General features: G+C 39.0%; 1 protein-coding gene across 2 annotated transcripts in view; it reads right to left on the bottom strand.

Annotated features, from left to right (window-relative positions):
- Positions 1–26,107, bottom strand: part of COL9A1 (collagen type IX alpha 1 chain) — an 87,792-nt gene that overhangs the window by 35,735 nt on the left and 25,950 nt on the right. For both annotated transcript variants that reach the window (XM_087945125.1, XM_087945114.1), the window contains 14 exons: positions 19,849–19,902; positions 18,673–18,708; positions 12,804–12,827; positions 12,249–12,302; positions 10,866–10,919; positions 9,284–9,316; positions 8,872–8,928; positions 7,697–7,750; positions 7,110–7,163; positions 5,503–5,556; positions 3,855–3,908; positions 2,945–2,998; positions 2,496–2,549; positions 2,280–2,333 (listed from right to left, as the gene is read on the bottom strand). In XM_087945125.1, coding sequence (XP_087801251.1) covers positions 2,280–2,333; positions 2,496–2,549; positions 2,945–2,998; positions 3,855–3,908; positions 5,503–5,556; positions 7,110–7,163; positions 7,697–7,750; positions 8,872–8,928; positions 9,284–9,316; positions 10,866–10,919; positions 12,249–12,302; positions 12,804–12,827; positions 18,673–18,708; positions 19,849–19,902 — 690 coding nt within the window. The remainder of the gene's footprint in view (positions 1–2,279; positions 2,334–2,495; positions 2,550–2,944; positions 2,999–3,854; positions 3,909–5,502; positions 5,557–7,109; positions 7,164–7,696; positions 7,751–8,871; positions 8,929–9,283; positions 9,317–10,865; positions 10,920–12,248; positions 12,303–12,803; positions 12,828–18,672; positions 18,709–19,848; positions 19,903–26,107) is intronic.

The raw sequence follows: 26,107 nt of genomic DNA, 5'->3' as shown, positions 1-26,107 counted from the left end.
ATGGACCACTGAAAGGAGGAAATGGCTCACATGCTTTACTCAAGAGTGTGATATAGGCAACAGGCTTTTAAGGGCTGCCACAAAGAAGGGGGGGGATGTATTTTCCAAAGCACCAGGAGGCAAACAAGAAGCATTGCTCTTCTTTTTCTGACCCAAAACTTGTTGCAAGGAAACAAAAACATGAAACATGATTCTTTGCGACTTCAGATACAGATAATCAGAGTTGGAAGGGACCTTGTAGGTCATCTAGTCCAACCCCCTGCCCAAGCGGGAGACCCTACACCATTTCTGACAAATGGCAGTCCAATCTAAATGGATTGATCTAAATGGATCTAAATGGAGCAATGGATGGAAGCTGAACAAAGAGAGAAGCAACCTAAAACTAAGGAGAAATTTTCTGACAGTGAGAACAATTAACCAGTGGACCTGCTTGTCCCCAGAAGTTCTGGGTGATCAATCACTGGAAATTTTTTAAAAGACTGGACAGCCATTTCTCTGAAATGGTATAGGGTTCCCCCAAAAGTCTCTTCTAAGTGTTATTCTGACACCTTTCCCAGGACCTCTACTCAGAGTTTGGCATCCTCAGTTTTCCTGCCTGAGCAGGGGCTTGGACTAGAAGACCTCCAAACTCCCTTTCAACTCTGTTAAACACACATATATTTATGCTCTGGATTATAGACATTGAATGCATGTAAACCCTGAAAAATATGTGGTAGACCTGGGCAAAAGAAAGGCAGTAGAATCACTCCAGGTGTAGGGACAGTGTAAAATATTAACACATGATAAATAATGGAACAATTAAAAATAATAACACAGAGTTTGCTCTGTCCCTCTCTCCCTTCCTATTTCTTTTTTTTTCTTTCTCTTTCTTTGTCTCTTTCTGTCTTTCTCTCCCTTCCTTTCTTTTTCCCTCTCTCTCTCACACATACCACACACTCTCTCTCCCTATTTCTTTTCTTTCTTTCTTTCTTTCTTTCTTTCTTTCTTTCTTTCTTTCTTTCTTTCTTTCTTTCTTTCTTTCTTTCTTTCTTTCTTTCTTCCTTCCTTCCTTCCTTCCTTCCTTCCTTCCTTCTCTTTCTTTCTTTCTTTCTTTCTTTCTTTCTTTCTTTCTCCTTCTTCCTCTTTTTTCTCTCCCTTCCTCTTTCTTTCTTTCTTTTCTTTCTTTCTTTCTTTCTTTCTTTCTTTCTTTCTTTCTTTCTTTCTTTCTTTCTTTCTTTCTTCCTTCCTTCCTTCCTTCCTTCCTTCCTTCCTTCCCCCTTTCTCTCTCTCCCTATTTCTTTTTCTTTCTTTCTTTCTTTTTCTTCCTCTTTTTCTCTCCCTCTTTCTTTCTTTCTTTCTTTCTTTCTTTCTTTCTTTCTTTCTTTCTTTCTTTCTTTCTTTCTTTCTTTCTTTCTTTCTTTCTTTCTTCCTTCCTTCCTTCCTTCCTTCCTTCCTCCCTCCCCCCTCCCCTCTCTCTCTCTCTCTCTCTCTCTCTCACACACACACACACACACCCCTGTCAGCCTCCATTCCCTCTCACTCCAGGCACCTTACTCACAAGGGGAAGTGAATCCAGCATTAGAGAAGTTCTGTAGGTAAATGGACTTGCATTTGCAGCTCCTGCAAACTTCCCCCCACTCCCCCGGCGTTCTTTCCTTCTCGCTCCTTGTGACTTTACTCACAAGGAGAAGCGATACTTCTAGTGTCCATGAAGAATCCAGCCTTGGAACAGTTTTGCAGGTTAACGGACTGCTGCTCCACCCACAGTCATGTGTTTTCAAGTGGCTGCTTGAAAATGCATGGCTAGGGTGGGGGAGCAGTCCTCCTTTAAACTGGGGCAGCGAGCTTCGGGTGGGCGGGGCAAGTGAGTGAGCGGAAACTGGGCACTGTGCCACCCCGTGCTCCATTTTTTGCCTTCCTGGGCCCCAGGAAACCTTCTGGGAGCAAAAGCACCCCCCCACCAGGAGGCTTCCCTGGGACCCAGGAGGCAAAAAAGGAAACCATGGGAGAGGGGTGCTGTAAAAAAAAAAGAAGCCACGCCCACTCAGTCACATGGCCACACCCACCTAGTCATGCCCACCTAGCCATGCCCACAGAACCAGTTGTTAAAAATTTTGAATCCCACCCCTGACACCAGCTATTATTATAGTCTTTCAGTTTGGTGGCTCTATTTTAATAATAATAGCTGAGAATCCTATTCATACTAATTCATCTAACTGATCTTCTTCTCCATACTATTTTCCAGGTCCCCATTTGGCTATATTAAATGAGAATAGGTATATTAACTTCACTTTAAGTACCTTTGCTCCTGGCATGGCAGGTATACCTTCATGGCCATCAACTCCAGGTAAACCCTGGAAGAAAAAATAGGACTGTATTTTATATACTGGTATCATGTAAGTCACACTGGTTCACTTAAGTCGCACACATTTCTGCCTGGCCTTATAAGGCAACATAAACCTGTTGGAAATATAAATAATAAATTCCAATACGCCTAAGAATCATGGCATACATACAGTTTCTCCTTTTGGCCCAGGAAGTCCAGTAATTCCTCTAATGCCTTGTGGACCCTAAAAATAAGAGATATTTTTTGAAAAACAAATGCATGTTGAAAGTATGACACCCATATCAATAGATATGAATAAAGCAAAGGAAATAACACATTTCAGATAATTCTTAACATTGGATATCGATATTTCTTCCCATCTATTTTTGCTTTCTAAGTTATTTTTCATGCAGCTTTCAATATATTCTGGCTTAATTTCATCACAGAGTAAGTCTTGTTAAAGGCAATAAAACTTACTTACCCTTAGATATGTGGATATGTGGATATGTGTCATGAAACTCTGTACAAACCCTATGGGACATATTTGGGCTTGTATTCCAGTAAACGTCCCTAGTTTTAGCTGGCAAACTGGAGATGCTCTTATTTTTCTTGACTATTACAAGGCTATTAAAAACTTACCCTCTCTCCTTTGGGGCCTGCTTCTCCCAGTGAACCTCGTGGTCCCTGATCACCCTGGAAAGGAATGTAGATAGTGATTAGCAATCTCTGAGCAATTCCTTGAAGCAACCACATCAACTCATCAGAGTGATTATCAATTACAGGAAATGCACATTGACTCCAATTGTAGCTTCTCATATTAGGAATCTTCTGCATGTCTAACTTGACCTGGAGCAAATATGCCCCTCTCATCATTTTCCCAGATTTGGACACATGACACCATAGTCAGTTTGTCCACCAAGACAGACTCTACCCATCTTTCCTGGTTTCGCATCAAAAGCAATATTGTTCCACTTCAATACAAAGCATGCCCAACAGTCAGTCTTCTTTAAATTGTCCTGAAACCAAAAGGCCACCTTTCCCATTCTCTTAGGAACCCAGGAAGGAGAAGAGAAGGAAAAAGCAGATCTTTGGGGTGCCAGTTCTGAGGCTCCCAAGAGACCATATCCCCAGAACAGAAGAGTGAACCTTTATCTTTCAGAACCTTTATCTCCCTCTTCCAAATCCCCAAAGTACAGTCACTCCTCCTCAACTTATACTGTATGTTGCTGCACTGAAGTGTTAAGGCAGCAGTCCCCAACTTTTCTGGCTCTGCAGAGTTGCAGTGGGAGGAGGGATGGTTTCGCGTGCACGCCTGCTGCTTGTGCAAACGCAGTTTCACACACTTGCCCGCCACTTACGTGGCCCATTTCCCAACTTACTGGACCCTTGTGTTAGGGCACTTGCTGTGGTATCTTGAAAATTAGCACTTGATTGTTTTGAATGACAATTGAGATAAAGGATTTTGTTAATGTGAGGGTGAAGACAGTTTAATTCTATCCTGAGGCCATCAGCAGGCTAAAGGACCTTAGAATTAGGCAAATTAACTCACAGCTGCCCCAGGAAGACCTTGGGGTCCAGGCTCTCCATCAAAACCACGAACACCCTATATTGTAAAGACCAAGAAGAATGATTATTACAATTCAAGATCTCAAAATATTCCATTTTCTTAGCAGTTCCAATAAGGACAAACTCAGTTTTAAATTTGTCAAGACTTGGTTCCTACAACCCATTCTATTCCCTTTGAAGTGAGTAGCACTCCATCTTAGAGAAAGCCTATTAAACACTGAATCTAATAGGATTGTATGGTCAATTACAAATAGAAGTTGAATAGTGAATGTGCTGCTTATAGCAAGAGTGTGTTACCCTTATTTGATGAAATATTGAGATAATATTGATATCATTACAACAGTGAATCATAATGATAATGCTTAAAAATGGCAAAAAGATGGGTTATATATATTTTAATCCCCCCATCATCTAGAGCAGGAGTATTCAACCTTGTCAACTTTAAGACTCAACTCCCAGAATTCTCCAACCAGGCATTCCCCAACCAGGTACGCCAAAGTTGGACATCCCTGATCTAAAGGGAGGTTGCTTAGAGCATTGCACATCTGTAGCAGTTGGATATCCAGGCCACAAACCCTAAAAATGTAGAATTGGAGAACCTGTATCTTTCAGAAAAATGGGAATATATATTCAGATTTATAGCTTATTATACAAGCTTATCTACGTAAGTCCTAGTGAGAAAACAAGCATAATGTTAAAAAGAAAACAGTTCTAATATTAATATTAAGAGTTCTTATTACACTTTCAGTGAGTAAATATTCCTGTGACTGTTTTAGTTTCATTCTTAAACTGCAAACCATAAAAATGTAGAAATGAAGAACCTTTATCTTTCAGATAAATGGGGATATATATTCAGATTTATAGATTATTATACAAGGGTATCTACATATGTGCTAGGAGTAAAATACACGTAAGTTTAAAAAATAAAAGTTCTAACATTAATGTTAAAAGTTTTTACCACATTTTAAGCAACCAAATATTCCAGTGACTGTTTTAGTTTCATCCATATATAATAGGATCATAGATACTAAACAATAGGATAGGCTAACCTTTTCAGCACTGAGTGCCCAGAGTGCATGTGTGCGCACCTCCCAAAATGCAATGTGTGTGTCCCCTGCACATGTGTGCACCTCCTGTGCATGGGCCTCCCATGCATGTGCCCCACCCCAATGCATGCACACACGTTCCCCATGCATGCGCCCCACCCCCACGCATGAGTGTGCATTCTCCGTGCACACGCCCCACCCCAGAGACCCAAAGACCAGCTGGCCGGCAGGAGGCACACACCCATGTGTGGAGGAGTTGAGCTTACATGCCCATAGAGAGGACTCTGCATGCCACCTCTGGCACCCGTGCCATAGGTTCTCCATCATGAGGATAGGCTATCCTTTGGGAACTAATGACCATGCTTGTTCTCTGAGGATCAGATTGAGGCATGTACTCCTCAATATCTATTCAAGGCAAGGTGAAGAAGCAGAAATGCAAGATTCACCATGGACATTTCAAGTAATATCTACCATGTCCTTATGAATGTCCTCACATATCAATTCTTCTGTAAACCAGGAAACCTCTCGATTAATCAACATTGCCAAACAATTTGAAATCACAAATGTATAGCTGATGCTACTTACTTTATCTCCTTTAGAACCCATAATGCCAATGGAACCTCTTAACCCTTGAGGTCCCTGAAATGCAAAAGATTCATGAAAATATGAAGCTCATGTACATGACTGATCACATTCAAATATATGTTCACTTTTCTGGGATAAAATGGTTTTTAAACCTCTTCTATGCCCATTCTTGTGGAAAAAAAATGTGTCTTACTTTAAAGCTTTTCTGTTGATTCATTTTTTTAAAAAAAAAATCCCAAAGTCTTAAGGAAATTAACCCTGCCTGTTCTTTTGAAGCTGAAGCTCAAATTCTTTGGTCACCTAATGAGAAGAGAGGACTCATTGAAAAAAGACCTTGATGTTGGGGAAAATTGAAGGAAAAAGGAAAAGGGGACAGCAGTGGACGAGATGGCGAGATAGTGTCATCGATGCAATGAACATGAATTTGAGCAAACTTTGGGAGGCAGTGGGGGGACAGGTCAGCCTGGTGTGCTATGGTCCATGGGGTCACAAAGAGTTGGACATGATTAAGCGACTGAACAACAACAAAGTCTTTTTTTTGTCTCCATTGTATGAACTCAGTACTTCCAAAATGATGTACTGTGAGTCATCTTTTGTTAAATCAGCTCCCAGAAATAAAATCACCTTCCTTTTTGTTACTATTCAGAAGATTATGAAATGTTGGTTATACTATGGGGATGCAACTAATGACATGTTGTTACTTTAATTTTACGTCATGTATAAGATGCGCTGTAGAATTTATTATTTATCAGTTGTGAGCGCTGCTTAGATTTGCTTTTGATTGGTGTTGTGTGAAAGTGCTTTGTCTAAAGAAACAGCAAACAACATACATACTTTGGCACGACAAGTAGTCCTCCATTTCAACCATTAGTGACCATTCAAAATTACAAGGGCACTGAGAAGAGTGACTTATGACAGTTCTTCACATGACCATTGCGACATCCTCTTGGTCACATGATAAAATTCAGGTGCTTGGCAACTGGCATGTATTTGTGATGGTTGCAGTGTCCTGAGGTCATGTGATTCCCTTTTGTGACCTTCTGTCAAGCAAACTCAGTGGGGAAGGAAGCCAGCTTCGCTTAACAACCACATTACTAACTTAACAACTGATGTGATTCACTTTACAAAATGTGGCAAGAAAGGCTGTAAGATGGGGCAAAACTCACTTAACATCTCTCTTGCTTAGCATTGGAAATGTTGAGCTCAATTGAGGCCATAAGTTGAGGACTACCTGTATGGGAAGATGACTGGGGCTCAGGCAATGCTGCTTCTCACATCGCCCAGTTGTCAGTTTCCTTATTCCTATTGTGAATGGCATTCCCATTTATTGTTATTCTTTCGATCTGGTTCAAGACAGGTAACAAATTAAGCATTTGGTTTCAACACTGAATGTGCTGAAGAAACATCCAGGTAGTTCTGGATTCAATTAGTACTAAATCCAGGAGGACAATGACTCCCATTAGTTTGATCGTGAGAACAGTCATGACAACATAGTCAGATCAGGAATTTATAATGATAAGAGGTAGATGGCTATTGGCTTCACTTAGTTCCTTACATCTCAATATGATGAAACACAACCAAAAAGTTAAATAAAAGGAAATACTTACTGGAGGGCCCTGTTCTCCGATGTCACCAATTCGTCCTTGTTCACCTTCTTCTCCCTAAAATATACAAGGCACAAGTTAGTTAATAACATGTTCTAAAAATTAGCATACATAATTTATTCTGTTTCCCTCAATATTATCTATTGTATTATTTATGTATTTCCCATATATGTAAGCATGGAGGCAGCACACATTAAATAGAGCTGACTTATTGGAGAAAGACTGTAACCAGGCAATAAAGGGAATGAAAAGCTGATGGTACACAATATCACACCAAATCATTATTGCTTTCAGCCACGGTTGATCAAACAAACTATATGCCAAAGCATAAACTGTAGTTTACAAATCACAAGATTTGTTCCCATGTCATAAAGAACAAAACAAAACAAAGCACATTGTTTTTAGTGATTCAGAGGGCCATCATTAGCTGCAGTAACTAAGTACTATGAAATTGGTGGAGAAATGCTAAGATTAATTCAAAGGCTAGTACTATTCCTTTCTTAAACACACAGCAACGTTGAACATTCTTCCTCTATAAACCATCACTATTCCAGATAATTTGTATGCAGTCATGTTCTACTTCCTCTTACCTTAAAGCCTTGCTTTCCTGGTTCCCCACTCTCACCTTTTGCTCCTTTGTGACCCTAAAATATAAAACAATTTTTTTTCCCACTGATGCTAAATATGCCACTGGAAACATTGCCTGTTTAAAAAAAATGGTTTCTGTATTTTAGCTATGTGAAACCAGTTATTTTCCTAGTCTGATGCCTTCCAGATGTCTTGAACCTCCATTCTTAGAATCCCTTAACCCAAGATCATATCAGCTGGTGTGTAAGCTATTAGAGCTGGAGGATATCAGATTGGAGAAGTTGAAATTAAAACATTTAAATCAGAGTCCTCCAAAGTGTTCAATATGAACCCCCAAGAGTTAATGGGATCACCCACTGTTGCTATTATGGTTGGTCACACAGTCAGCCAGATGTTTAGACTGGTTTTGGCATTTTTATCCACCTTTTGAGTCCTTCCCAAGGAACCAAGATAGGCAGATGTTGTTTGATGGTGTTAAAGATAATGTTGCAGGATGTAAGCTGTTCCAAGTAAAAGCTGCTGTTGCAATTGACTGATGGTGATTTTGTCAATGCCAATAGTGTTCAAGTGTGGCTCCCGTTCTTTTGGCGCTGTATCCAAGGTGCCTATTGCTATTGCTACTATCTTTGCTTTCTTTTGCCACACTCATTCTATTTCTATTTGCTGGCCTTTGTATTTTTGTAATTTTTCTCCAGTTCTTTCTCTTCAATTCTGTTGTCTCCAGGAACTGCAACTTCCACTGTCTAGATTTTCTTTTTGTCTTTCTTATTCACATTTGTGAAGTCTATGTTATGTGGTACGTATTTGTTTGAAGCCCTTTAGCTTTTTCATTTTCTATGAGTTTGTCTATTTTGTGATCCCACCAGTTCTGGTTTGCAGACAAATGGCATTTCTTGCAGATATTCTGTTGCAGCATGATTGCTACTATACTTGGTTGTGCTGTGTTTGTAGTCAGTCTGTGCGATCTTCTCGCAGCAGTTTAGTCATAGTACTATTACCTAAAATAGCATTTATTAAATTGGGAAATGGTTTTCATATAATGAATGTTTGTTTCATGTTCCAGTGATGTTTAACCTCCAGATTGTTATGATACTGCTATAACATCTTTTGAAACTTATCAACATCCAATCAATATCCAGTCCTACCCAGAACGTATCATGCCCATCCCTTCTCCTACCTTCATACCCATCATTCCAGCAAATCCTGGATGGCCAGCTGTGCAAGCATTTGGACACTAAAAATGAAGCAATGAATTAAGTTAATAAGTAGAAGTCTGGATTAGAGCAAATCTGTTTATCAATTTAATATAATTTAATTAGCATGGCTGTCCACTTTAGAAGACCCTGGGCAGTTTACAAAAGTCACATAGAGACCATTGCCCTACCTCCAGTTTACCCACCAAAACATGCTTTCTGCATAAAACAACTAATTGCCCAATGGCACAAACAGTGGAAAAAATATGACAGCTCCCACGCATATAAATGACAACCACAGTAACCCCAGATCTGGGAATACAGCCAGGTCTTAAGGGCTTTCCAGAAGCCTAGGAGGGTGGCCATCATCCATAAAAAGGAAGATAAATATCTTACCAGTGGATCTCCACCATGGTGGCCAACTGTTCCCTGAAGTAGATTAAGCAAAGTTTAAAATTACGATAGCCATGAATATTGTCAAGCATCGGGTTGAACTTGAGTGAATAAGGCTGGTGGTACAAATTCAAATATGCAGTAAAGGAATTTTTTTACAAGGTCAAGAGGTATTTTCCACCACCAACAGAGGACCAATTTAAACTCACAGACAGAACCAATATTGAAAAACATAGGACCTCTTTCCCTATATCATTGGACTTTGCCTTTGGAATCTTTTCCGTTCAGAATTGCATTCTCCATTCATTGCTTCTGAAATGTAGAAAAGGCCCATTTCTGGCCTTTTGTCTCCATTCAGTAAATGGGAACAACCATGAACATGGGCAGCCTTCATACATTTGCCCTTTTACTCAGAATACATGAATTAATATTGAATTGGATCAACTTCAGCAAAGGGTTCTCTGCACGGTTGCTGGGTGGGCATGGCCATCGTGGACGTGGCCTAGTTGGCCCCCTGCACCATGGTGGGGGAGGCATTTTTGCCCTCCCTGGGATCCAGAGGCTTTCTTCGAGCCTCCAGGAGGGTGAAAATGGCCTCCTTGGGCTCCGGACACTCTCTAGAATCCAAAAACAGGCCCATTTCTGTCCTCCCCAAACTTCTAGAGGCCTATTTTTCACCCTCCCCAAGCCTCCACCCATACCCTGCACTTACTTGCATCCAAAACAAGGCACATGGGGACTCCTAGGAGAAGCAGGGCAGGGTGGGTGGAGCCATCTAGGAGTGGGATTTGGGGGGGGGAGTTTCTCCAAACTGCACAGAATCTTAGCTAGAGGCTCTCCCAAATCCCTGAAAACCCCCAGCAGCCCATCCCGATGAACTGGCACCCTTTGAAAATAAGCCGGAGCAAACTGTATCTAAAATAGGGTGCAAAGAGCCATCTGACAAGCTATGCAAAGCTTGGTACAGAGTGTGATTTGTCCAGCTGTTGGGTGCTGGAGTTCTGCAAAAATTTAATGGAGTTCCATGAGAGACTAACAGAGGGGGAAATAGCACAGCCAGGGTATCCATAGCAATCAAAAAAAAAAAAAACAGAAGAAAGAGTGGGATTTGTTAACTGCCATTCAGAAGTCACCCCCTTTCCAAGAGTCTTTGTGGTCATGACAACTCAGTGCTTTGCCTCTTGGTTAAGAGTTTCTGGAATTTTATTTTTACTAAGAGATTTTGCAGCCTGAAACATTTAAAATTTCCTCTTTGAGAATATCTGTCAGGTGCAAAAGATCAGGTCTACACATGAAGGTCCAATTAAACTGATTTATGGCTGCTTACGCCTATGCACAGGAATATCCTCAACTAATGGGTAGCACAATTTTGATGGTAACTTACAGAATTCAGAGGGGGTTGGGCTTAGATCACTTGCGGCTACATAGAAATTCTAGGCTCATGCCTCTTCTAACTCTGCCTCCAGGTTCTGCTACTCCTTTCCCTACAATAGCATACAAATTGTTTAAAAAGGTGCTATAAATAAATTGGAGAAGGAGGACTTTGAAACACTTTTTATTTTCAGTAATAATACTGCAAACTTACCCTTGGCCCTGGAGGTCCCGGCACTCCTGAGGGGCCTCTCCTTCCAGGATCACCCTAAATAGTGTCAGAACAGCATAAAAATAAACTGTATATCCAAGTCTCTTAGAAGACAGGATAATGAAAACTAAATAAACTCTACATTGGTTACATTAAGCACCAAAATGTTCTGGGATAGAACAATATTCTGAGGGGACCCAATTAAAAAAAAAGAAGTGTTAATGACAATAGCAAAGGAGATTAAAACCATTCATACCTTTCATTACTTTTACTTCTCAACTGATGTAGGAAACTGATTGCATACAAATGGATTCCTATGTGAAATCCCTTAAATATACACCTTTAATTATGGAAGGGCATAGATAAAGATGAAGAAGAATCAATAATACCAAAGGAATTGGTATTTCAGAATGGGCAGATTAATTTATGGAGTTTTGAAAGACTTCATTTATTACAACAAAGAAATATTACATATCATTTGCATGTGCAGTTATTTGGGAAGAAAAGCTGAACTTAATTGGATTCGCTTTTTAATCTCCATCAGTTGGAATGAGCTGTAAAACCTTTATTATTCATATAAGCAGTCATACGAATGGCTACTTGTACAGTAATTGTAAAGTAATATTCCCAGATGATGAGACCTCACCACATGAGAGAATGTTAACCAATCTAATCTAGTCTGTATTCAATTGAGTTCCAATAAATGATACTTATAGGAATTAAGAGCTTTTTATGTAATTAAGTAGAACATAACAAACATAATAAGAGTGGTATAGGCTTAAACCAAAGGTCTACTTATTCCACAGAAGACAACAGGCAATGGACTAAAGTTAAAGTGTGCATCTTCCCTTAGACATTGGAATAATATTGGTGACATCCTATTGCAGAGATCGTGCAGATTTCCACAATCTGTGCCCTCTGGTTGGACCTTCTGCCTACAACTAAATTTCTAAAAATTATCAGGTTTGGATTGGCTAGTACTGTCTTTCCCCGAAAATAAGACCCAACTAGAAAATAACCCCTAGCATGATTTTTCAGGATGCTCGTAATGTAAGCCCTACCCCCAAAATGAGCTCCAGTTAAAATCGTCAGGCAGATGGACGCATTTGCTACTGTGTTTCCTTGAAAATAAGCCCTAGTGAATCTTTTGGAGCAAAAATTAATATAAGACCTGGGCTTATTTTGAGGGGGAAATGGGTACATATTTACAATTGGAACAATCCTTCAAAGATAGACTTAAAGGGTAGATTCATTTTAGTGTGTTCAAGTATAATAAATGTGTCAGCCATTACTGAGGGATGTCTTTCCTAAAAACATGGTACAAGTTTTAACAAGCGGGGCAAATACTAATCAGTGATTTAATGCAATATGGAACAAAGTACTCACAGGTGGCCCAACTCTTCCCACTTCTCCTGGAAGTCCTCCTATACCAGGAGGACCCTGTATTGAAAAAAAGATAGAAACTAATTAAACTTCTCATAATAGGGATTGGCAACTTTCTTGTAACCAAGATCTGTGCTTTATTATTATTACTATTTTTTTCATCTCTGAAGAACAGCAAAAGTTATCACCTTGGATGGGGTTTTAAAGAGACAAAATATCTGATTTATGTCTTAGTGCAAGATACCTATTTTGCACTCCAAATGCCCAAAATTGGAGGGGGAGGGAAATCCCATCCAACATTAGGAAGTGTTGGGTTTTTTAAAGTGTGAAATTGGTTTCTTAAACTTTTTTCAAGAGTTAAGGTCTTTTTCATCTCTTTAAAAATACCCTCCTCAAACAATGCAAAAAGCTTGGACCATCAAAACAATGCTGTGGGTATCCAAGGGCTAACCACCCTTGTTTTGAAAATGTTGCCAAGAACACTGTGGAGGCTTGTTGAGATGGTTATTGGGTATGTGCAGACTGTTTCGAAGTGCAAAGGAAAAAAAATCTACTCACAGGAGGTCCAGGATTTCCTTTTCCCTAAAATAGAAAAAAAACAAAGTTTTTAATTATTATTTTTATATGTTTAGTTTTCAACTCAAACCAACTGTAGATATATTCAGAATGGAAAAACAAAGATCAACATTTTTAACTGGGAACATAAAATATTGTTTTCATCTCTCCAATTTGTTGAGTTAGCAAAGAATTTCAAACAGTTTTAATTTTCTTTGAGACAGATGTTGAATGTGATCATTTAGAAAAGACAAAGCAGTTTTCTTGCCTGATTGATCTATCCTTAAAAGTACAACTTCACATTTTAAAATGCAAGTTTCATAGTTATTCCCACACTATCCTAGAAATGACCACATTTTTCTACAGAAATTTATTCCGGATTGTTTCAACGTTTATTTTCAACAGGCACAAATCTATTTTCTTTACCCAAAGGAAGGAGGTTAGACAAGAACTCCACTATGCAAAGCTTACAAGAAGATAGAATGGGCCCAAGCACTGAAAGCGGTGATGATTTCACAGTCAATTTGAAAGATCTCCTCTAATTCTTCGTTTGAAATACTGAGAACATTTTCCATACTTCCATTTTTTTTTCTCACTGAAGTGAAGCTTTCAACCAGAGGAGCTACTGATGGATATATTCTTTTCCATTTCAGCCCTAATGGCTCTCCAGCCTAAACCCCATGATCATTGCCATGACCATAGCAGCACCTTATACAAGTAAAAAGGATCAGTTCATTTGCAGTCTGCTGCAATTGCTACTGCTGGTGCGTATCTTTGTGGTACGGTATTCAGGGGTGGGTTTCTACCGGTTCTGTCCATCTGTAGAACCAGTAGCTCTGGAGAGCAGCAGACATAGAACTGGTTCTATGTCTGCTGATGATTTTGGCCACCCACCCACCCAGGCTCTTACCTCATCTTTATTTCCTGATTTTTCAACTTCAGCTGCCGAACGAGGCACAGTTACAGTTTAAAAAGCAGGAAAAAAGTCCTTTTTCAAAGGCTGCTTCTCTGCATGCAGAGTGCTGATGATGATTTACAGGCACGTGCCGCCAGCGTGCAGCGAAGCACATCATAAATCACCAACCTCGTAAATCACCTGAACTGGTAGTTAACCCTGTTGGATCCCACCCCTGATGGTATTCCTCTCATAAATATTGTCCATAATACCCATCTGAATGATCTGGGAGAGTGGGGATTGGAAGCAGAGATGGTGAACCTATGACAGTGATGACTAGCCTTTTCCAAGTTGCTTGCCAAAACTGTGCATGTGCAATGCGCACGTGACTCCCCCCCCATGCATTTGCACGCAACCCGCTGCATGTGCACCACGCACCTCTGCGCATACACATGCGACCCCCCCTCACCACATGCCTCTGTGCATGTGCATGCAAACCCCCCGAACGCTGCATGCCGAACGCATGCAGATGCGTGCGGGTCTCCCCCGGTGCATGCGTGGTAGGTACCCGACAATCAGCTGGCTGGCAGGGGAACGCGCATGCATGTGCAGTGGGGCTCTTCCATGTGACCTCTTGCATGCCAGCAGAAGTGGCTCTGTGTGCCACTTCTGGCACACGTGCCATAGGTTCGCCGTCACAGACCTATGACATACACGTGATGACAAGCCACAATGTTTTGAGTGAAATGTTTGCAGCATTCACATTTCAGCAATCAGAGAAAAGGGAATTGACTTATTTTCTAAAGACACCTGAGGATAGGACAATTAGCAGTGAGTGGAAGCTTGTTAAAGATCTAGATCTAGAACAATCTAGAACTAAGGTCGAATTTCCTGACAGTAAGAATGATTAATCAATGAAACAGCTTGTTTTTCAGAGTTGTGGGTGCTCCATTACTGGAGATTTTCAAAAATAGATTGACACCAGGGGTGGGATTCTACCAGTTCGCACCTATTTGCTAGAACTGGTTGTTAACATTCTAAGCAGTTCAGAGAACCGGTTGTTAGAAGAAATTACTGGCCTAATCCTGTAAGGAAGGCAGGAAGGAAACATTCTGGTGTTGCTTACAGAAACTGCCTCTCCGTTAACCCTTATTACATTCTTGGCAGGACTAGACTTCCTGTCTCAGGAACATCTCTGGAGTTTTTTTCCCCTCCTTTGCTGGTACTTTGCTTGTGTGGAGTGACCATTCAAAGTTACAATGGCACTGAAAAAAGTGACTTATGACCATTTTTCACACTTACTACTGTTGCAGCATCCCCACAGTCATGAAAGGCCAGGCGAGGAGATGCATGCCTCAATGTGAGTGATATTGAGTTGGTCACACCCAGCCAATAACATGACCACCAAGCCATGTCCACCCAGTCACATGACCACCAAGCCACACCCACCAACTAAGCCACGCCCACAGAACCGGTTATTAAAAAATTTGAATCCCATCCCTGCTAACAACCATTTGACCAAGATAGTATAAGGTCTCCTGCTTTGAAAAGGAAAACCTTCCAGACTTATGATTCAATATTATATTTGCCAAAATCGAAAAACTATTCTCAAAAGCACGGACCATTCTCATGCAATTTAGGGCTCCTGCAAGAGAATGGAGCTTTCACACAGCCTCCAGAGGCTCCAAAAAATCATGGAAGAACTGTGCTTTCATGCAGTTTTGGGAGGCTGCACAGATGTCATGGAAGAGCATATTCCAAAGTTGCTTCAAGAACAAAGGCCTCATGGGATGCAGAACAGCCTTGGGTGGGCCGCAGGGGCCTGTCAGCAGAAAGGAATTGTCATTTGTTTAGTCTGATGAAAGAGCTCGTCATGGTTGAAACTGGGGAAGAAATTCTATTCCTCAGTAGCTTCTCTGGGACAGATTGGTCCAAAACTTCATTTTAATAAAGAAATTACAGCATGGGAAAATGGTTTTTAATTACTGTCAACAATGAATTGAAAGATGTTTCTAATGATGTTCCTGATGTATCTCTCCTAAGAGAATGTGGTTGTGAAATGACAGTGGCATTCTGACTTGGGGTGGAGCAATGATGTTCAACTGTGTATATCTAGCACCCTGATCACACCTCACACCAAACTGACAGATGATTTGCCCCAGCAATTTCACGATGTTTAACAGCATGAAGAGAAACAGAAAGGCCCCATAATCTTCATGCTGTTAAACATTGAGTGAGGACATTGCATTGATTATCAGTTTGCTTCCAGGTTCAGTTCAGAGCACCGATTATCACCTCTAAAGTCCTGCAGAGTTTATTTCTCTCTTTTTGTATAATTTCGTTAAGAATTTTGAAAAGAAGATTAAAAACTAACAAGAACTAACAATATAAAGCCAAGCCAAGAGAGAAAGGAAAACGACAAAAATGCGAAAAGAAAAAATGAAAAGAAATACAGAAAGAAGTAGCTTTCAGTTTCTTTGCAGCAAATATTTGCAATTACCAAATTAACCTTCTACACTATGGTCACACAAAAAAAAGGAAAGGTCTCTTTTTTTCTATTCTCTTCTTTTTCTAATCATCAAAGCCATAAATCATAAATCTTCTGTTTCATCCAGAAAATCCATAAAAAGTGTCTAGTCAGCAGTCAATGTGAATGTTGTCTTCTCTCGAATCAAAGAAGTCAGTTTGGCCATCTCTACAAGCTCCACCTTCTTCACCAATGGTTTCTTCATTGTGGGTAGTGTCAGATTATTTCTCAGGTATTTACAAGACTACCTCTTCCATGTCAAATCTTGGGTATTCCTTGAAAAGGGAAATCTGAGCATTTCCATCCCACATGAAATGAAGAGGGTGAGTCCTGCTGACTTATTTGTGAACACCTTCCTTCCAGAGCTACAGAACATCCCTAACATCTTAACCTTTCAAAAGGATTTATACCTCATTCTTCCACTGGGTGTTTGGAGACCAATGTGATAAGGTTACTTTCAGTTAATTCATGTGGGGAGGATGATATTTATATTTTATGCTTTTCTTGCTCACAATCTAATTCACTTTGAATCTTGGGAAGTAAGTGGTCCACAAAATATTGTATCAATAAAGAAATATAAGAATACTGAATTTGTGCCAGATAATATGACATAATAGCCCAGCCAACACCAGAATGTCATGTGGGAAACTACCTTACTCTCGTTTTACTTATGCCTTTTTTCACCCATATTGTGCTTTATAAATCGATTTATACAATGGCATGATCTTCTCATCATTATGGAAAGGTATGACATGTAATTTCACCATGAACTAGGCTGAGTTGAGTTACTTAGCAAGCCCATGCAGTAGAAAAGGAACATATCAAACTTCAAAAACAGTGGTTTTGGTTTTGTTCAACACAATTACTGGAACAATAGTTCATAGTGTGGGGTATGTTTTAAGTGCCTCCAACTTATATTTCACCTCCACCAGTTTTATTATGTTCTTTTCCCAGATATTCCAGTGTAACAGAGTTGTAAAATTCAAGGTGACTTTCATCAGTTCAGCTTTCTTAAATTGGCAGATATTGCAAATATTCTTGGCAGTTGTTACCACACAATCTATTGGAAAACCAGCCTCTTTGAGAACTTTCTCATAACTTTCTCATAGGCCTTTTATCATACCATAATTCACTTTCCTTGTAGATCATAACACTGCATTATATTTTAGATAACACTGTTCTACTGATATTCCTATCTCCATTTCACAGCAACCTTTGCCCATTTAATTAAACTAACTTTAACTTTTAAAAAAGGAAAGAGCCCATCAAAAAAAAAGCCCATAAGGCAGAGGTCCCCAAACTTGGCAGCTTTAAAGTTGCCAAGTTTGAAGGCCTCTGCCATAAGGAATTGGTCATCTCCACCTTCTTCACCAATGGTTTCTTCAGTGTGGGTAGTGTCATCCAGAACAGCTTTGACCAACAAAGCTGGTCCTTTCATTAGGTGGTGTCTTTCTTTCTATCCTCTTTACAAATTTCATTTATCGCCACGCAATGTTTAATTTTGACTGCTTCGTTGTACTTGCACCTGTTACATAAATGGCTATGATAATAAATAGGTAACAGAAAACGAGGAAATGTGGACTTAAGAAAAAGATGATAAATGCATAACTATATTCTTAAATGCAAATGGTTGCCATGAGAAAGCTAGAGTGGGAGCAGAAATATGGTAGTAGGTGTATATCTGCAGGTGGAATGTAAAATGTCAAAATATGCCTATTTAAAAGACAGGGAGTCAATTGCATAAGCCACCATCTTGAGATCTCTCTCTCTCACACACACACACACAGGAACAGCTGCCCCTGCTGGTAGAAGCACTTATTATTTTAACAAAAATCCCACACGAAGAGTAATTTTATTGGAGGGTAATCCTCCCCCTACCCCACTCATTCTAACAAAGCTTTTTCCTTTGTAGTTCTCCAACGTTTATAGTTTTCTCTGAGCATCATTCAGAGAGATGTGTCTATTTAATCCAGAATCCTATTCTAGAACTCTTTTAATGCATTTTAATTTAAATATATTTCCAATTAGTGCTTGCTTTACAGTTCCTCTGATTTTGTCAACATGGCAAAATCTCTTTGTTGGACTGAGTAGGGAGGGAAGAGAGTTTTACAAAATTCCTGTTTCAAATTTCAGCACTTTCAACTGAAAAGATCCTATTGTCAAATCTTATTCACAAATAAAAACAGCTTCCTGCTGGAATTTAAGCTCTACTATCAACTCAAGCTATTTTCTGGTATTAAGTAATACGAAGGCCACAAAGACTAATATCCCCTACCAATTTCAAGACAGGAGATTACTCTTTGAACTCTTCCATGGATGACTGGAAACTTCCTCCAGATTTATTGATGCATTTTTTTGTAATTGATCTAATTTTTACAGAATAGTTAAGGAAATATATTTCATAATACCAGTTGTTAAAAAAAGATACCATGTAAAAATCAATGACTTACAGGAAGTCCACGGCCTCCAGGCAAGCCCACTTCACCCTAAAAATCATAAACGTTACAACATTTCAAATATTTAAAACATTTATGCAAGTTCTTGTTTGTTTGTGTTACTTTTTGTTTAAAGACAAGGCAGAGTACAAGAATTGAGGAGATGCTTTAGGCATGAAAACCCAGGTGAGTGATTTTGGGCAGGTCTTCTCTCTCAGCCCAAGTCACCTCACAGGGTTGTGCTTGTGGGGGAAATAGGAGACAGGAGAATTAAATTAAATTACTTTTCTTATTAAATTTAATTAACTATGTTTGCCACCTTGAAGTGTGGATAGATAGATAGATAGATAGATAGATAGATAGATAGATAGATAGATAGATAGATAGATATAGATATAGATATAGATATAGATATAGATATAGATAAATATCTATCTCTATATATACGCGAAATACCACTCACGCATCATCACAAAATCTCCAGAACCTTAAAGCCTACAAACTTGAAATTTGCCACATATGTTCCTCTTGGCTTCTAGGTGCTCACTAAGAAAGGATTTGTCAAAATGACCATCAGAGCATTAGTATTTCGTATATTATTATTAACATGCTCTGATGCTAAGAAGTTCCCCTCCCCACCTGAAAAGAAATCTGTTCCAAATGCAAAACACAAGCAGAGGAGAGGAGTTTCAGTTTTAGTTTCACAGCACCAAGCAGCTTTAGTTACAGAACAGTTGAGCTAAGCCACACTCAGGCTCCTTGCTGTCTCCTTCTTGCTCACACAGCAAATACTATTTCAGTTTCCAAACAGCCCTCAACTCTCTCACACACTAACAGGACACTAGCCAAATGAATACTGATGGATGCTGGTGGGCAGAGGCAGAATTTTCCCCTCTTATTTTCCTCCCCCAAAACTAAGCCCAACTACATATTTCATAGTGAAGCACGGGTATCGAGCTAGTAGATATATATAGATAGAAATACAGAGGTATAGATATAAAAGATACATAGGGTTGTTATTATGGTCCATCATACAGTCAGCCACTGGATTTGGCATTTTTATCCACCTATTAAGATTATTATCATTATTATTATTTAGCAACTGGAAAGCACCTCCAATCCTATAATTAAATAAAAACGTCTGGAGATTGAAAAATGGGAAGGAAATGTAATGAAATAGTTTAATCTTACCTTTTGTCCTTTTGAACCGGCTAAACCTGGTGATCCATCAGGTCCTGTCAATCCCTTTTGAAATAAAATATTAACTTTTAGTGCAGTCAATGACTAAAACAACTGAAACAGGAATGTTAATGACCTGCTAGATAAATACATATATTAAGAATAGAATTCAAGACTTTTTAGCTTCCAATAAAAGGGTTTCTTCAGACAGATTTCAGGATTCAGATGCAGCACCTTACATCCAATTTAAAGAGACTGTGTGAAAGGCCCCCAATTATAAAAATTGCATCCAGAAACTTAGACATCTGTTCCCAGTCTCGCATTCAACTCAGTAAGGAAATGCCTAAAATTTTGACTTGGACTTGGTATTACTTTTTGGCTCAGAAAGTGTCAGAAGTAGAAGCAGAATATGATCCAAGGTTTGAGACTGATGTTTTTATTTGGGGAGAGTGCATTTTATATCTGCTCACTCAGCTTACAATGAAGCCAAGATGAATCAGAAGCCTTTAGCTTCAAACCCCGTTCTATCATACAGGGTCTATGCCTTTGTACCACTGTAAAGCTAAATATTTTGCAAAGTAAATGTATAATGTATTTTCCATATATATTTTTATTTTTAGTAAGAAAGAAAGAGGTTATTTTTAGTTAGAAAGAAAAAGGTTTCTGTTTACATTTTATCACAAAATGTGACCAATAGCGAGAGTTACTGACTACTTTAATGCCACTAATAATCCAGAAAATTACAAAGAAAGTCAAAGGGACAACTATAAAATGGCCGTAGAAATGTTTTATGAGTTGACATAAATCCTGACACAAAAGTTGTAACTCAAGACCAACTTGCTAGTTATATTTTGGGATCCATTATGACTCCTAGATGGTCATCTAATGCTTTGCATAAATCAGAATATATACTGCAAGCATTACCGTAGGTCAGTGAAATATATTTTCCTTCTCCCTCAGAGGTACAGTTATCAATTTTTTGACAAAACACCAGGAGGTGAACTCCTACTTGTTAAAGGCAGGTTATTTTGCCTTGATTTTCTACTAGGAAAATGTTTGCTAGCAATTCCATAATTGCCAAAGGGTAAATAAAAGAGTAGGAGAAACTGGATAGTAGCACTGTTAGCTTAGGTTAGTACAGCAGACCATGACTCCAAACAAGTCACCAGGTCTTTCTGTTTCCCACATCAACAACGTTTTGAGTGACATGGGGAGTTCTGCTTAGGGGTGTGATTCAACCGATATAACAACTGGTTTGGTGAGTGTGCGTGCTCTACATTTAAAAAAGCTAATACTTACCTTCGACTGCAGCTGAAGAAAACAGCTGAGGCACAGCAAACTGCTCTGCTGCGCGAATTAGCTGTGCTCTAACAAAAAGACATAAAGCACAAGAAAGAGCAGAGGCGGGCAAGCAGGCCAACATGCTCGTCGGAGCAAACCGGTTGGAGTCAGCTGATCGTCAGAACAAGGGGTTCGTCCGAACCAGTCCTAACTGGGAGAATCCCACCCCTAGTTCTGCTGTTCTCTCAACCAGGTAAGAGTTTTAGAGACACAGAAAAATCCAAGTTCCAGCCAACGCACTGGTCATCCTGACAGATCACAGGATAGCCACCTTAACAACCAGCAGGTGAATTAACAATGGAACTGCTTTGCTTCAGAAGGACCAGCTGGTGGGTGGCGGGGAGGAAGCTGGTGCCGGAAGTGGCTCATTCCGGTCTCCCAACTTTGCTCCTGAGATGGAAGAAAGTATCCATCCCTTTAGAGTTCAACAGAAAGAGAGGGTAGGAAGTATAGGCCGTTGTCGTTTTTCTTCCTATTGACTTTTATCCTTTTTCCTCAGAAGTTAATGCCCCGTGACTCAGAAGCAAATCACGTCAATTTAAGCAGCTTTTGGAAACCTGCTCTTTAAGCCTTTAGCTCTCCACCTGCTTGTTAAAGAGATACAGCGATGCATGAAATTCATTTCATTCATACTTACCAGGACAAACACGTATTCCCCTACTGTGCATGGATAAACATTTCCGAAGGGCAGATGTTCACCTGGGATTATCAAGTGAAATCCCCAGGTGATTTGGGAAAGTTGAAGGGCATGAAAGCTCCTTTGAACTCATTTATTTCATGCTGCATGCAGAAGATATGTATAAAACCAGGCTCTCTGAAAGGTTATTAAATTGTGTCTGTGTTTGGAATGCAATTCAGGTATGGTATGGATGGATACGGGCTTTTGTTCTCTGCCCGCTATTTTTTAAAGTTAATTATATGAAACCAGGAACATATTTGTAATTAAAGGATTGGAGTTCTCTTTTCAAACAGAAGCAGATCCTAGCTAAGTTAAGGAGATCTCTTGGCTTGGCTAAGTTAAATAATAAATAAATATTTATTTATTGCAAGAAACCAATACAAATAATCCTCAACATACCACCACAATTGAGCCCAAAATTTATGTTGCTAAGTGAGACATTTGTTAAGTGAATTTCACTCATCTTTCTTGCTTTTATGTAACAGTTGTTAAGTGAATCACTGCAGTTAAGTTAGTAAAGTTAAAGTTAGTCCCAGGAAACTATAGACCAATCAGCCTAACATCGATACCTGAGAAGATACTGGAAAAAATAGAAGAACAAATCTGTAAACATCTAGAAACAAATAAAGTTATAACTAGAAGTGAGCATAGGTTTGTTAAAAGCAGATCATGCCAAACTAATTTTATTTCATTCTTTGACAAAGTGACTAAATTAACAGACCGGTGAAATGTTGTAGGCATAATATACTTAGATGTAGACTACAACCTACTTCTTGATAAGGTAGAAAAATGTGAAATAGGCAGCATCACCACCAGATGGATTTGTAACTAGCTGACAAATTGTATTCAATGAGTAGTCCTTAATGATATTACATCTACATGGAGGGAAGTAAGCAGTGGGGTACCCAAAGTTCCATCTTAGGCCCAGTACTCTTCAATATCTTCATAAACGACTTAGATGAGGGAATAGAAGGGGAACTCATCAAGTTTGCAGATGACACTAAGCTGGCAAGAATAGCAACTGTCCAGAACACAATCTCATGATCCAAAAAGATCTTGACAGACCTGAACAATGGGCCCTATCCAACAACATGAAATTTAATGTGGTGAAAAGCAATGTTTTACACTTAGGCAGGAAAAACCAAAGGTACAAGTACAGATTAGGTGAAACCTGACTCAAAAACAGTAACTGTGAGAGGGACCTTGTACTCCTAGTGGACAATCACTGAAATATGAGCCAGCAGTGTACGGCAGCAGCCCAAAATGCTAATACCAGCCCTGGTTGTATAAACAGAGGCATAGAATTAAAATCACATGAAGTTTACATGAAGTTCACATTAGTATCGCTTTAGAAAACCTTAGGAAGACCACACCTGGAATACTGCATCACCACATTACAAAAAATACGTTGAGACTTTGGAAAAAGTGCAAAGAAGAGCAACTAAGATGATTAAAGGCCTAGAGACAAAAACATATGAAGAACAGTTGTAGCAATTAGGTATGATCAGACTAGAGAAAAGAATAGGGGCGACATGATAACAGCATTGAGGAGGCTGCCACAAAGAAGAGAGGATCAACCGGGGGTGGGATTCTACTGGTTCGGGCAAACTGGTAGTACTGGTGAGCATTTGGCCCCACCCACCCACCCACTCCTGCTTTTTCCTGTGCTTTATTTCCTGGGTTTTTAGCACAGCTGATTCGCACAGCAGAGCAGTTTGCCGTGCATCAGCTGTTTTACTCACCAGGGATGCAGCAGAAGGTAAGTAATTATGTTGAAAATGGGCTTTTTAAAATGTAGAGTATGCATGCTCACCAAACCGGTAGTTTCACGGGTTGAATCGCACCACTGGGGTCAACTTATTTTCCAAGCACCAGAAGGCAAGAGAAGAAATAATGGATAAAAACTAATCAAGGAGAGAAGTGTGAGGTGGGGGATACGAAAAGACCACCACAAGGTTCGTTGATCCAAGGAAAACAAGATTTTAATCACGTGTTTGCAAAAACGGGTTCCCTCAGGCATTGAAGGAACGCAGAGCAAAATTCAAACGGCACTTTTATACCCTAACTGTCTGCCCCCTCGTACGAGGGCTTGGCTCACATTCTTCCTGTTTCAAATTGACACATATACATTTTGGAGGTTTTAGGCGTTCACTTATCTGGCAAAGGCAGCTACACGGTTTCTGGCACGTATACACTCTGTTACAGTTCTCCATTGTTCTACCCGCATCCAGTTTTTCTACACACTTTGTTACAGTTCATGGCCACTCTCCTGACTGTTACAACTCCTCTTTAGCCTGAGTTTGAGACACTTCCTTACAAGTCATAATGGCTTCTATTCTGCTCACAGAAGCAACCTGGAATTAAGGAGAAACTTCCTAGCAGTGAGAACAATTAACCAGTGGAACAACTTGCCTCCAGAAGTTGTAGGTGCTTCATCGTTGGAGGTTTTTAAGAAAAGATTGGACAGCCACCTGTCTGAAATGGTATAGGGTCTCCTGCTTGAGCAGGGAGTTGGACTACAAGGTCCCTTCCAGCTCTATTCTGATTCTAATTCTAGTAACATGGTTGTTAAGTAAATCTGCCTTGCCCAATGACTCTGCTTGTGCAGAAGGTCACAAAAGGTATGATCCCAGGACAGTGCAATTGTAATAAATATGAGTCAATTGCCAAGTGTCTGAATTTTGATCATATGACCACGGGGATGCTGCAACAGTCGTAAGTATGAGAAACTGTCATAAGTCATTTTTTTTCAATGCCGTGGTAACTTCGAGCGGTCACTAAACAAACCATTGAAAGTCGAGGTCTATCTACTGTATATTCTTCCTCAGAATAAGCAGGTCTTACAAAAAGCTTGGGTGGAAAAGTTTGTCTTAATGGCAACTCTAATAGTACAAATTTAGAATGTTGCTTTGTTACTTAGCAGACTTTCCAAATTGATTGCTGAAGAGGAACTATCAGATGGAGAATATCATTTATTATAGTCATTGTCAGACAGGGTCATTCACATTAATCACTCTTACATTTACATGCTCCAAACATAGACTATACAAAACAAGTACATAATTTTCTCAACACATGTACATTAAGTCAGTGGAGCATATACTAGTTGAAGGTAATTTGAATTAAATTGAAGGCCTTCTTGGATTATAACACTCTGTCACCAATATTATGTTGTCAACTTTCTAATACATATCTAGATTAGATTGCTTGAATTTAATTTAGTTGATATTTGACATTCTATTAAACCTTTACAAAAAGAATATGCTTTTACACTCTATGCATAAGCATGGGAGTCCATTTCTTACATTATGACATGAAAATAATAAATTGTGCATTGTGATAGCAGAATGCAAGCTCTATTCTTTCCTACTTTGTTGTAATATTGCGTTCCACTATGTAACAATTAAGTTGCATTGTGACATTACAATATACATGTTGTCATTTATGTCCCATCCCATAGATATCTATGCACACAGAAATGCTTTTGACTACATTATTTTACTACATTATTGTACTATAATTTCAGATCACACTCTTGAAAATTTGAATGAAAATTACATACTGTACATTCTTTAAGTAGTCTTTAGCATCTTTGGATGACTGCTAAGTGTGTATTTTATAAGTATTTATATTTGATATAAATATTTATATATATATATATTATATAAGGATTTATATTTAATATAAATAATGTATAAATATAACAGCAGTTATATAAACTGCTAAGTAAGAGTTTTATATTTATATAAAAGATAACCTGTTAGAGCAGAACTTCAAAGATTTATGATCACTATGCATTCCATTCATTGCTAGATGGACATAGATTTTTGCTTTATTAAATATAAATTTAACTCACTTCATACTTCTAAAACAGAATTTCATTGCATAGAAAATAGCAAGGAAATTGGGAAAAGGGAAAAAAATGTATTGAGATTTTTCTTAATTACTGGTTTCTAACAAGTTAATCAAGTAATATTGTACTATCCATTATGTTTAGGATATAAATGGGAATGTTGTACAAATTCCAGTCTCATTAATCAACAATTATTGAATGTGATTCTAAACAGAATAACAGTCTTCATAAATAGAATATGAAATTCTTTGTTTAATAAAAGTTGGCTTTACCAATTCTACCACAGGATTAGATTTACTTCAATCATTGGTAATTATTAATGGCGTTGTTTCTTGATTCAAATCATTTTGAGGTAACACACCAAGGAAATATCTTTATTCTTTTTAATTTAGCGGTAT

This window comes from Notechis scutatus, chromosome 1, assembly GCF_049901735.1.
Source record: "Notechis scutatus isolate UNSWTSFEM ecotype Mainland chromosome 1, rNotScu1.2, whole genome shotgun sequence".
Classification (NCBI taxonomy): Eukaryota; Metazoa; Chordata; class Lepidosauria; order Squamata; family Elapidae; genus Notechis; species Notechis scutatus.
This window is presented reverse-complemented; position numbering and strand designations above follow the sequence as displayed.